The 12,598-nt window shown below is 41.7% G+C and overlaps 1 protein-coding gene across 3 annotated transcripts in view; it reads right to left on the reverse strand.

Annotated features, from left to right (window-relative positions):
* The window catches only part of SPECC1L (sperm antigen with calponin homology and coiled-coil domains 1 like), a 138,592-nt gene that overhangs the window by 100,462 nt on the left and 25,532 nt on the right, over positions 1–12,598 (reverse strand). For 2 of the 3 annotated variants that reach the window (XM_047696593.1, XM_047696595.1), the window contains exon 2: positions 3,026–3,215. In XM_047696593.1, the coding sequence (XP_047552549.1) occupies positions 3,026–3,178 (153 nt within the window). In that variant the 5' untranslated portion in view covers positions 3,179–3,215. Of the gene's footprint in view, positions 1–3,025; positions 3,216–12,132; positions 12,265–12,598 lie in introns of all 3 variants that reach the window. The other variant, XM_047696594.1, reaches the window with a different exon arrangement.

Raw genomic sequence — 12,598 nt, forward strand, 5'->3', positions numbered from 1 at the left:
CCCTAGGTGGCAAATAATCCTCTCTACTCACTGTGACAAAGAATTAACCATACAAACACCCCAAACCAGATGTCAAAGCTACTCATAAGAATGGGAACAATTTCCTCAAAATTCACTGAACAGCAGTCATACTGTATTTTGTATTTACAAAAACTCCAATCAGCAGTGAGATGTTCTCGTCAAAAAGGTCCTTTCTCTTACACCTCAGCTAGATCTAGCCTCAAACAATATTTGAAATGAAAGAGGTAAAGAAATGTATATCCCCATGCTGGCCACTATAAGAAAAGTGTTGAATACTGTGCAATGACAGACACACATGTGGGTGTCCACACGAATGGGTGAGTATGTGCACATGGTGTCTATACGACTAAAAGCCAAAGGCTTCATTCATCTAGTTAGTCATCAACGCTCCATCAGTTACAGGAATTCAAGCTGTGGCAAGTGTCCAAATGCTAGAGAAAGCACAGTGAAATGTGAAAAACTTAGGAAAATAAAATAATGGGGCACCTGGGTGGCTCAGCCATTAAGCCACTGCCTTCAGCTCAGATCATGATCCCAGCATCCTGGGATCAAGCCCTGCATCCATCTCCCTGCTCAGTGGAGAGCCTGCTTCTCCCTCTCCCTCTGCCTGCCACTGTGCCTACTTGGGCGCACTCTCTCTCTCTCTAATAAATATGTAAAATCTTTTAAAAAAGGAAAGACTACATGTTTATTATTATTTTTTTAAAAAGGAAAATAAAATAACACTTAAGTTTGTGGGGTCTCCAAGCCTTTTGATCTTTTCAATTCTTCTGTTCATTTTCACTATTTTTTTCTTTCCTTCTTTGACTTCTCACTTCAATTTCTATTCAGTGCCTTTTTCTTCTCCTTTCTTAAGAAAAAGCAATTGCTTCAGTCTAGATAAAATATTCCCAAATAGTTCTGCCTCTTCTAAGACCCTCCTCACTATACACATACACACACACCCCTACTTAAAAGCACCCACAAGGATGGCCAGAGCTATGGACAGCTGGCACGTGCTGGCACACAGCAGAGATACAGTTGTTTTGCTTTACAATGAAAAAATACTCACTGTTCAAAACCAAACTACCATCAACTCCAGATATAAGCCTCAGAAAATCTGACATGCCTGTTCAGGGCACACTTCGTAGTACACCTTCAAAGACCCTGCCTGCCACTGATGAGGAGACAAGAGAAGAAAAGCAGTAGAACACATCCAATGCCAGTGTTTCAACCTGTTCTTCCAGTCACATAAATAACAGGTCACCCAGTCACACAGGTACTCTGCTCCAAAGACACCCCCAGCAAGTGAGTAACCAGTTAGGTCAGAAAATGCCAGCTATCTTACACAAAAGAGTGGCAGCACTGCCATCAAGGAAGTAATTCAAGGTTTTGATTCTAGAAGTAGGGCAAAGGTCTATTCCTGGTACCATCCTCTGGGCCATAGGATAACACTCAGTAACTCATCACAACTGGAGCAAGGAGAAAATCTGGGGGCACCTCCAAGCCATGGGGTAAGTCTGGGCTTAGTTTTGACAACCCTGAAATAGAAAAACCAGCATTTCCAGCTATATCTTTCAACATATATAAGGAAGTCCCCCATTAGCTGTTCTATGAGGTGCTTCTTAAAACAATTAAGCCACAATCTATCAAAGCCCTGCCTAGACAAAAGGCTTTTGAATGGATCACGTCTCAAACAGTGCTTAGTTTCTCCCTACAAGACTAACCCTCTCCAGGTTTTCTCCACAGAGTCAAAGTAGCAAAACACAAAATTCCCAGGACAAACAAGCAAAGAACAAATAAGTGGATTCTGCACTGAGAAAGACTAGAAGACTGTGTGGACCTCTGTGCAATATATCTAAGATATCTATGACCAGTAGAAAAACAGCCCGGAGTCATCTTGTCCCTTGGGTGGTCAAAACCAATACAGACACTGAGAGCACCCACAGAAAAAGACTATTCTTTTCAGAAATCAGTCCTGAGCCATTAGAAGTTTCTAGAGATAATCAATAAAAATGTTACTATCTGGGGTGCCTGGGTGGCTCCTTCGGTTAAGCATCTGCGTTCAGCACAGGTCCTGATGGTGCTGGGATAGAATCCCGAGTTGGGCTTCCTATTCCACGGGCAGCCTGCTTTTCCCTCTCTCTCTGCCCCTCACTACTGCTCATGTGCTCTCTCCCTCTAACAAATAAAATCTTAAAAAAAAAAAAAAAAATGCTACTACCTGTTATTTATGAAGCCCTTGCCATGTGCCAGACTCTGAGCTAATTCACTTCCATACGTTCCTCATTTCATCCTAATCATGGCGTTTCTGAAGCACATGCATACAAAGTCTGGGTCTGTCTTATTCTAAAGCCCAGTCACCAGTCTGTACTAACAGGAACTAAACCAGCCTCGGAAAGAGTGTTAAAAAAAAAAAACTAGTTATGTTCTAACTAAATTGATATCGCCCAATTTTAATGGGATTAATACAGATCAGTTGTCAGGAAAAGAGTAACAGTTATGGTGTGCAAGGCAGTGGAGTGGGAATAAAAATACCCTACCTAGGGCTTTCAGGAATGGTATTGCTGATCATCCTTTAAGACCTACCACATATATTCTTTTTGTAAAACCTTCCCAGGCTAGCAACAATGTCTTTCTGAAATGCTTACACTATCCTCCTGTTCCCCCAAGGAATCTGACTTTTTTGCATGTATTTCATTTACACGTGTAGGTGAAACCTCCACCCATTACCCCACAGGCTCCTTGAAGAAAGACACTAACTCCAGCTCACACCGACACAAGAACCTTGCACAAGGCAAGTGCTCAATGATATGTTTCATGAGCAAGTCTACTATTTGGTTTCATTTGTAAAGCCAGACCAAACACACCAAGTCTACCACACTGTGAACTCTTCAAAGTCTATGTGTTCCCAGCACCAGCAGAGGGCGAACCCTAAAGGATGTTTAGTTAATAAATCAAACATCCTATTAAGATTCACTCCTTCTAAAATCCATCACATATCCAAACACTGCCACGTTAATACCTTTGACAATGATGCTGTTGTTCCAGGTTTTACGAGTTTGCCTCCTGTAGATGCTGAAGAACTGTTTTCAGGTTTAGTTTTTTCTACTGTTTGCGTTTTGCTTATCCCAGACACTTTAGGCACTGAGCCAACACTCCTGCTTGCTTTCTTCATTCTGGGTTGCCTCTTCGTGATGCATTTACAAACAAATCTGTGGAAAGAAATGACATTATACTAAGAACACAACTGGAAGGAAGCTCTTTAGAAATTTGTTTCTGGGGGCGCCTCGGTGGCTCAGTGGGTTAAGCCTCTGCCTTCAGCTCAGGTCATGATCTCAGGGTCCTGGGATCGAGTCCCGCATCGGGCTCTCTGCTCAGCAGGGAGCCTGCTTCCCTCTCTCTCTCTCTCTCTCTCTGCCTGCCTCTCTGTCTACTTGTGATCTCTCTCTGTCAAATAAACAAATAAAATCTTTAAAAAAAAAAAAAAAAGAAATTTGTTTCTGAAAAATTTTACCATGCAATAAATTAAAACGTTTGAAAGCTAGATATTGATACAGAAACTAAAAAGTTGAAAAGCTCTTAGATTTAATCAGAATGTACCCCACGTTTAAGGTTTCCTCTTTGAATATTACTAACGTGAAACTACTTTGTGCATTCTAGCTCGGTCATTAAAAGGAATAACCTAGGGCGCCCGCATGGCTTAGTTGGTTGAGGGTCTGACTCCTGATTTTGGCTCAGGTCATGAACTCAGGGTCCTGAGATGGAACCCACATCAAGCTACATGCTAAGCCTGGAGCCCTAGAGCCCCCCCCCCCCTTTTTTTTTTGGACAGAGAGAGACACATCACAAGTAGGCACAGAGGCATGCAGAGGGGGAGGGGGAAGCAGGCTCCCCGCTGAGCAGAGGGACTGATGCAGGGCTCAATCCCAGAACCCTGAGATCATGACTCAAGCTGAAGGCAGAGGCTTAACCCACTGAGCCACCCAGGCACCCCAGCCTAGAGCCTGCTTAAGATCGTCTCTCCCTCTACCCTTCTTACCTATCCCCCACAGAGGAGCACATGCACACACTCTCTATAAGGAAAAAAAAAGGAATATCCTAGATTTCTAATGGAACTAGCTAAATATGACACAGCATACATTATCTTTAGCATTTAATGAAGCAATAACCATCCTGGCATTTGAGAATTAGCCATTCTGCAGGTATTTAAGGGTGATCGTATTTTCCCAAATTATCCAGCATAATCCTAATTTCAAGTATCTGTTGTCATAACCTCGCCTACACCAAGAGGCACATCCCAGAAACTCTATCATTTAGGATTTAAATATATTTCCCAGCATATCTCTTTTATCAAGAAGCAGCAACAAAATTCCTTATCAGAACATAAACCTCGGGGCGCCTGGGTGGCTCAGTGGGTTAAGCCTCTGCCTTCGGCTCAGGTCATGATCTCAGGGTCCTGGGATCGAGTCCCGCATCGGGCTCTCTGCTCAGCAGGGAGCCTGCTTCCCTCTCTCTCTCTCTGCCTGCCTCTCTGCCTACTTGTGATCTCTCTCTGTCAAATAAACAAATAAAATCTAAAAAAAAAAAAGAACATAAACCTCAAGGATGCTTGGGTGTCCCAGTCAGCTGGATATCTGCCTTTGGCTGGGGTCATCATCTCAGAGTCCTGGGATTGAGCCCGCATCAGGCTACCTGATCAGCAGGGAGTCTGCTGCTCCCTCTTCCTCTGCCCCTCACCCTGCTCATGCTCTCTCTCATGCGCGCTCACTCTCTCAAATAAATAAATAAAATTAAAAAGAAGAAGAACATAAACCTCAATTTTTTGGTTCAGAAAACAAGGCCATCTATACACCTATAAGTAATGTGACAAGACTACCACCTAAACAGCTCATGCTTGATTTCACAGCTTAGACAACTTGAAATAACACCAGCTGCACACAAAACTCCACTCAGATAAACCCTTACAGATATCTTTATTAACTAAGCTAGAAAAGCAATTCCTACAATAAGTAATATCAGGTTTAGAAAGATGTCATACACCAGGTTGGCTTTCACAAAAATGAAAGCCTATTTGAATGTAAGCAGTTTTGTGTATTGACTCTTGAGAAACTACAGTGAGCACAAAAAGAGGATGTTCTAGTCTGTAAAGATTTCTACGTACTAACAAAAATAAACTTACAGAATAACCTTTCGGAAAAGAAAAGGCTCATCCCAACAGCCTTAATGAGTACTTGACTGACACTAAGCTCAGACACTCCAGATTTATCTTGCCTTGACATAATATAAACTGTACCAACTGGTTTGGTGGCAGGAACACTGAGGGCAAAGGGGGCTCTGCTCCAGCCCTCAACATGATAAAGCCTTTGAGCAAAAAGAACGCTATTATTAACAGCAACCAAAGCACAGCAAAACCACAGCAGCAAGTCTATGCTTTTCTCACTGACAAAATAAGGAATGACACTGGATCCATCGCTAACTCAAAGTACTGTGGAAAAATCAAGTTCCTAAGAATCTTTCCTTCAACTTTTCATTTTCCCTTTTATTTGCCTGCTCTTTTCTAAGTCTCATATCTTGTAGATGGCTCCCTGAAGTTTCTTTCTTTTCTTCTCCAAATTCCACTCCTGCACTCCTTTCTACACCACTCAGACCCTCTATCATTCTCTGCCTACTCATCCAAATTAACTTTTCCTAGACAGGCACCATCCAATAGAACTTACTGCAATTATAAAAATGTTTTATGTATATCTGTGCTGTCCAATACAGTAAGTAACCACTAGCCCCTTGTAGCTACTGAGCACTTAAAATGTAGCTGGTATAACTGAGGAAATGCATTTTTATTTTTATTTAATTTTAACCAATTTAAACGTAAAGGTACACAGTAGCTATCATACTAGACAATGTAACAGACTGTCCCTTTCTTGCTGTTACCACATAAAACCTAAGGAACTACCACTTTCCACCCACTAGGATGGCTATAATCAAAAAGAGGAGCGCCTTGCTGGCGCATTTGGTGGAGCGTTCAACTCTTGATCTTGGGATTATAAATTCAAGCCCCACACTGGGTGTAGAGATTACTTTTTTAAAAATCTAAAAAAAAAGAAAAATGGTAATAAATGTTGTAAAGGATGTGCAGTAATTAAAATCCTCACATGAAGCTGGAAGGAATATAAAATGGTGCAGCCACTTTGGAAAACAGTCTAGCAGTTCCTCAAATGCTTAAACAGAGTTACCATATGATCCAGCAAGTCTACTCCTGGATTTATACCCAAGAGAAATAAAAGCATTTGTCCACAAATTTATGTACAAATGTCCACAGACACATTATTCATAATAGCCACAAACTGGAAACAACCCAAACCATCTAAAAAATTCTCCCAAATTAGGGGCACCAGGGTGTCTCAGTGGGTTAAAGCCTCTGCCTTCAGCTCGGGTCCTGATCCCGGGTTCCTGGGATCAAGCCCCTGCATCAGGCTCCTTGCTCGGCAGGAGTCTGTTTCCCCTCCTTTCTCTCTGCCTACCTCTCCGCCTACTTGTGATCTATGCCTGTCAAATAAATAAATAAAATCTTTGGGGGAAAAAAAATGCTCCCAAATTAAACTGTCACAGAATTGTTAGCCTGTAAATTTTTACTTATCAACATGTATTTTTTATGGGATACATATTACTATCACATAGTTCTGTTTATACAACATCTGCATACAAAGTAACTTTTTGTTTCAATTCCAAATATCTATCAACCAATGAATGGATAAACAAAATGTGCTGTATCCATCCAATGGAATATTATTTGGGCATAAAAAAGAAATGAACTACCAATACATAGTACAACCCTGAAAACATTATACCAGATAAAAGACACCAGACACAAAGAATCATGTATTGTATGATTCCGGTCACACCAATTGTCCAGAATATGCAAACTCAAAGAGACAAAAGTAAATTAGAGGTTGTCAAAGATTAGGGTAGCAGGAATGGACACTGACTGCTAATGGATACAGGGTTTCTTTTTTGGGATAAAACACTTGGAATCAGGGGCACCTGGGTGGCTCAGTGGGTTAAAGCCTCTGCCTTCAGCTCAGGTCATGATCTCAGGGTCCTGGGATCGAGCCCCACATCAGGCTCTCTGCTCCTCAGGGAGCCTGCTTCCTTTCCTCTCTCTTTGCCTGCCTACTTGTGATCTCTGTCAAATGAATAAATAAAATCTTAAAAAAAAAAATTGGAATCAGATTGTGATAATGGTTGTAAATATACTGAAAACCACTTAATTTTACACTTTAAAATGGGTGAATTGTGCAGCACATGAATTATATCTCAATAAAGTGGTTACAAAAACAAAAATAAAAAACACCTGGGAGCCTAGGTTGCTCAGTTGGAAGAGCATGTGACTCCTGATGTCAGGGTTGTGAGTTCGAGCCCCAAGTTAGGTGTACAGATTACTTAAAAATAAAATCTTAAAAAAAAACCTAATGAACATCAAAACAAGGACTTCAAGAAAGTAGATCCGAACATTATAAAATACCTGATAAGATAAAGAGAAGGACTACAGTTTTGCAAAGATCAGAGAGAAGACAAGCAGCACAGCCAAAAGCTTGGAAATGCTAAGAAACAGACTGGTCGGGACGCCTGGGTGGCTCAGTGGGTTGGGCCGCTGCCTTCGGCTCAGGTCATGATCCCAGCGTCCTGGGATCGAGTCCCACATCGGGCTCCTTGTTCTGTGGGGAGCCTGCTTCTCCCTCTACCTCTGCCTGGACTCTGTCTGCCTGTACTCGCTCTCTCTCTCTCTCTGACAAATAAATAAATAAAATCTTTAAAAAAAAAAAAAAAAAAAGAAACAGACTGGTCCAAGACACTGGCAGCTTGAGATCTTAGATCTTAGACCACTCACTCACCCTCACCAACACTGGACCCAAAGCTCCCTTTCTCCAAGAAATATGTAAACACAACTTTACTACTAAAGTGGAATCCAAAGCTAACCTATTTATTATATACACACAGATACTTTCTAAAAATATCTACATAATCTGGCAACTAAAACATAAAAAATAAAAGTAAATTGTAATAAAATAGATGTGAATTTCAATATGTGAATTTTCAAGCAAGACTATCTGTGGAACAAAACAGTAAGAAATCCACACCTGTAAGTTAAATCACTGTGAATCTGACTACAGAGAGTCTTGACTTGGGCACTTGACTTGACTTCTGCAACTCAGATCCCATGCCATCTATCATGCATGCTATCAACAACGTGTTTTTCTTAAAGGATGAATCCCTCTTAGTGTGATGGTTAATTTTATATGCCAACTTGACTGAGCCATGAAGTGCACAGACATTTGGCTAAATTACTCTGGGTGTCAGGAGGTTTCTTTTTCTTTTTCTTTTTTTTTTTTAAAGATCTGTTTTGTTTTGTTTTTTAGGTTTTTTTCATGAGAATGTTTCTGAATGAGATAAACATTTGAATTCACAGGGATTCCTGACTCCTTGAGTTGGGATGTTGGTTTTTTCCCATCTTTGGACTCCATCTGAAAAACTGGTTTTTCTTGGGTCTCAGTCCCACCAAATTTCAGACTTGAATTTACACCATCAGTTAGCTCTCCTGGTTCTCAGGCCTTCAGACTCAGACTGGAACTTGCATTATTGGCTCTCCTGGGTCTCAAGCTTGCTGACTACAAATTCTGGTACTAATTCAGCTTCCATGATCATGTGAGCCAACTCCTCATAATAATTCTCTTTGTGTGCTTACTTGCGTGTGTGTGTTTGTGTAGATCCTACTGGTCTGTTCCTCTGGAGAACCCTGACTAATACCCTTGGTAAAGCTGAAAACAAAACAATTTCTCCTCAATGTCTACAGTAACTGCATTCCTGGAAAATTCCATCTATACCAGAACTACACTTAAAAAATGCCTTCTTTGTGTAAAATGGAATTGATTCTCGGCTCAGCCATAAACAGTTTTTTTCTATCTACATAAATTATTCAACAAGATATTCCAAAGTTGTGGCAGGTCACAGGAAAAATTTTGATTTTGCAGAACTGACACTTTATTTAATCTAGAATTCCATGGCCCCTATTTACTAAATTTCAACAGCAACCACCAAACATTGAGACAACAAAAAAAGCTTTCATGATTTCTTTTTTTTTTTTTTTAAGATTTTATTTATTCAGGGCGCCTGGGTGGCTCAGTGGGTTAAAGCCTCTGCCTTCGGCTCAGGTCATGGTCCCAGCGTCCTGGGATCAAGGCCCGCATCGGGCTCTCTGCTTGGCGGGGAGCCTGCTTCCTCCTCTCTCTCTGCCTACTTGTGATCTATCTCTCTGTCAAATAAATAAATAAAATCTTTAAAAAAAAAAAAAAGATTTTATTTATTCATTTGACAGAGAGAGAGAGAGCGCGCAAGCGCATAAGCAGGAGGAGCAGCAGACAGAGGGAGAGAGAACAGCAGGCTCCCCGCTCAGCAGGGAGACAGATGCAGGGCTCAATACCAAAACCCTGGGATCATGACCTGCGCCAAAGGCAGACACTTAACTAACTGAGCCACCCAGGAGCCCCAGCTTCCATGATTTTCTAAAATGACCCCTATCTAAGGGCAAAGATCCTCATAAACAGATGCTAATTCACCAGATCTTGGTCCCTACCTGGTTAATAAGGAGGAATCGATAACCCTGCCTAGAGAGCCTCTAGAGTCCCCTGGGCATGAGAGAGATTAGAGAGGAGGGAAAGGACCAGCACAGTTCATAGCACTTCAAGTGCCTGAAAATGAAAGGAAAAAAAAAAAAAAAAAAGGACGCCTGGGTCAGTTGGGCATCTGTGTTCAGCTCAGGTCAATGATCCTGGGGTCCTGGGATTGAGTCCTGCATCCCACTCCCTGCTCTGTGGGGAGCCTGCTACTCCCTCTGCCTGCTACTTCCCCTGCTTGGGCTCTAACAAATAAATAAATAAAATTTTAAAAAGAAAAAGAAAGTTGAAAAGGGAATGTGGTGAAAGTTTCTACTATTCCTTCCCCAGTCCTGCTCAGAGCTGTCATCAGCACCCATCACTACCTCTAGTCCAGGGGCGCCTGGGTGATCCCAGGGTCATGATCCCAGGGTCCTGGGATTGACCCCCACATCAGGCTCCCTGCTCGGCAGGAACCCTGCTTCTCCCACTCCCACACCCGCAGCTTATGTTCCTTCTCTTTTGGTCTCTCTCTCTCTGTCAAATAAATGAAATCTTTAAAAAAAAAAAAAAATCTACCTCTAGTCCAGAGAAGTCAAGGTTTGGGAGGAATAAAAAGTAGTTCTCACAATAACAGTATGGATCCTGCCTCCATAAATACTAAGAATAATCTCAAACTACAATAAATCCATGAAGTATGTCAGATGTATTTCTCAAGTAATATTTCTCTTTTTTTTTAAAGTTAATGGAAAGACAAGTTTTTTTTTTTAAAGATTTTATTTATTTATTTGACAGAGAGAGATCACAAGTAGACAGAGAGGCAGGCAGAGAGAGAGAGAGGGAAGCAGGCTCCCTGCTGAGCAGAGAGCCCGATGCGGGACTCGATCCCAGGACCCTGAGATCATGACCTGAGCCGAAGGCAGCGGCTTAACCCACTGAGCCACCCAGGCGCCCTCAAGTAATATTTTTTTTTTAAGATTTTTTTTTTTAATTTATTTATTTGACAGAGAGAGAGATCACAAGTAGGCAGAGAGGCAGGCAGAGAGAGAGAGGAAGGGAAGCAGGCTCCCTGCTGAGCAGAGAGCCCGATGCGGGACTCGATCCCAGGACCCTGAGATCATGACCTGAGCCGAAGGCAGCGGCTTAACCCACTGAGCCACCCAGGCGCCCTCAAGTAATATTTTTTTTTTTTAAGATTTTTTTTTTAAATTTATTTATTTGACAGAGAGAGAGATCACAAGTAGGCAGAGAGGCAGGCAGAGAGAGAGAGGAAGGGAAGCAGGCTCCCTGCTGAGCAGAGAGCCCGATGCGGGACTCGATCCCAGGACCCCGAGATCATGACCTGAGCCGAAGGCAGCGGCTTAACCCACTGAGCCACCCAGGCGCCCTCAAGTAATATTTCTTAAAAACATCAAAACTCATGCACTGTGCCCAAAATAGGGAAAGGCACTGAAGGCCTTGAGCTCCTCCCATGGGGCAGGCATCATGTCCCAGCTGGCGGTACCTGGTAAAGTTCAATGAATCGTCACAAGAGCCCATACAGGCATTGACAGAGGCTCAGAGAATATAACTCACTCTCCCTGGCTCAGCATTCTTTAGTGACAGCAGCATGAATCCAAATTCCATACCCTGCCCACTGCTCCATATGGTCCCCAGTGCAACCACACACAAGAACTTCATCAGGAATGTGTAGTTTTCATCTCAACAAATATTTCACAAGATATGAACAAAATGTAACAACACTAAAACTATACTACGCAACTTCTAGATTTATCTATCCATCTGTCCTTTGGATCAGTGCTGATATTCTTGATCAAATTTTTTTTCATTTTGAAGGTACTGTCATGTTATTTATTTTTTTATTTTTTTTTAAGATTTTATTTATTTATTTGACAGAGAGAGAGATCACAGGTAGGCAGAGAGGTAGGCAGAGAGAGAGGGAGAAGTAGGCTCCCTGCTGAGAAGAGAGCCAGATGCGGGGCTTGATCCCAGGACCCCGAGATCATGACCCGAGCCGAAGGCAGAGGCTCAACCCACTGAGCCACCCAGGCACCCTTGTCATGTTATTTAATATAAAATCTATCTTTTTTAGCGCACAAAATTTATCACCAGTTCTAAATCAGTATGTATTAAGTTACAGCTGTAAAAATAAAATTCTCAGCTATAATCACATTAATTTATAGATACCTGCTACTTTTTCATTTAAAATAATTATTTGTTAGGCATGGAGGCAGAAGCACAGCTGCCCTCGTTTTACAGAAATAACCCTGCATTAAGAAGGCTGCAGTCTGGGTGGCCAGAACTCTCACCAGGATGTCCTTGTACTTGGACTTCCCAGGACAGGATTTAAAGTTCCAGGAGCCCTGCCTAAAGCTAATTACACATCCACAGCCACACAGGAAGCTTAGGTTTCCTATACATCTACAAGGAGATCACATAATTAAAACCTACCAAAGAAAACAAATAAAGGGCCATCTCTTACCTGACAGATACAGTAGAGAAAAAACTACTTAAAAGTCAAGCCACGGGGCGCCTGGCTGGCTCAGGTTGATAGAGCATTCAACTCTTGGTCTCAGGATCGTGAGTTCAAGCCCCATGTTGGGTGTAGAGATTACTTGAAAAAAAAATATATATATCAAACCACAGACTCTTAAAAATGGTAAACATTTTGGAGGCCATTTTATAGGAAATCCTGCATGCAACATCACTAACAAAAAAATCTTCTAGTTACAAACATCTACTGTTGGAGAAACTGACTACTAAAAAGCTCTGAAGCAAGTCATTATTTACTCAACATTCACTCAATACTTTGTGCCATGGAAAATGCCAGTTCTCTAGGACACTAGTCAGACAAGGCATAAATAAATACATGAACACATAAAGATAATTAAGACAAAAATACCTACTTTCAAGGAGCTCACAGTTTAGTGGGAGAATCAAGATACATA

This window comes from Lutra lutra, chromosome 12 (assembly GCF_902655055.1).
Source record: "Lutra lutra chromosome 12, mLutLut1.2, whole genome shotgun sequence".
NCBI classification, from domain to species: Eukaryota; Metazoa; Chordata; class Mammalia; order Carnivora; family Mustelidae; genus Lutra; species Lutra lutra.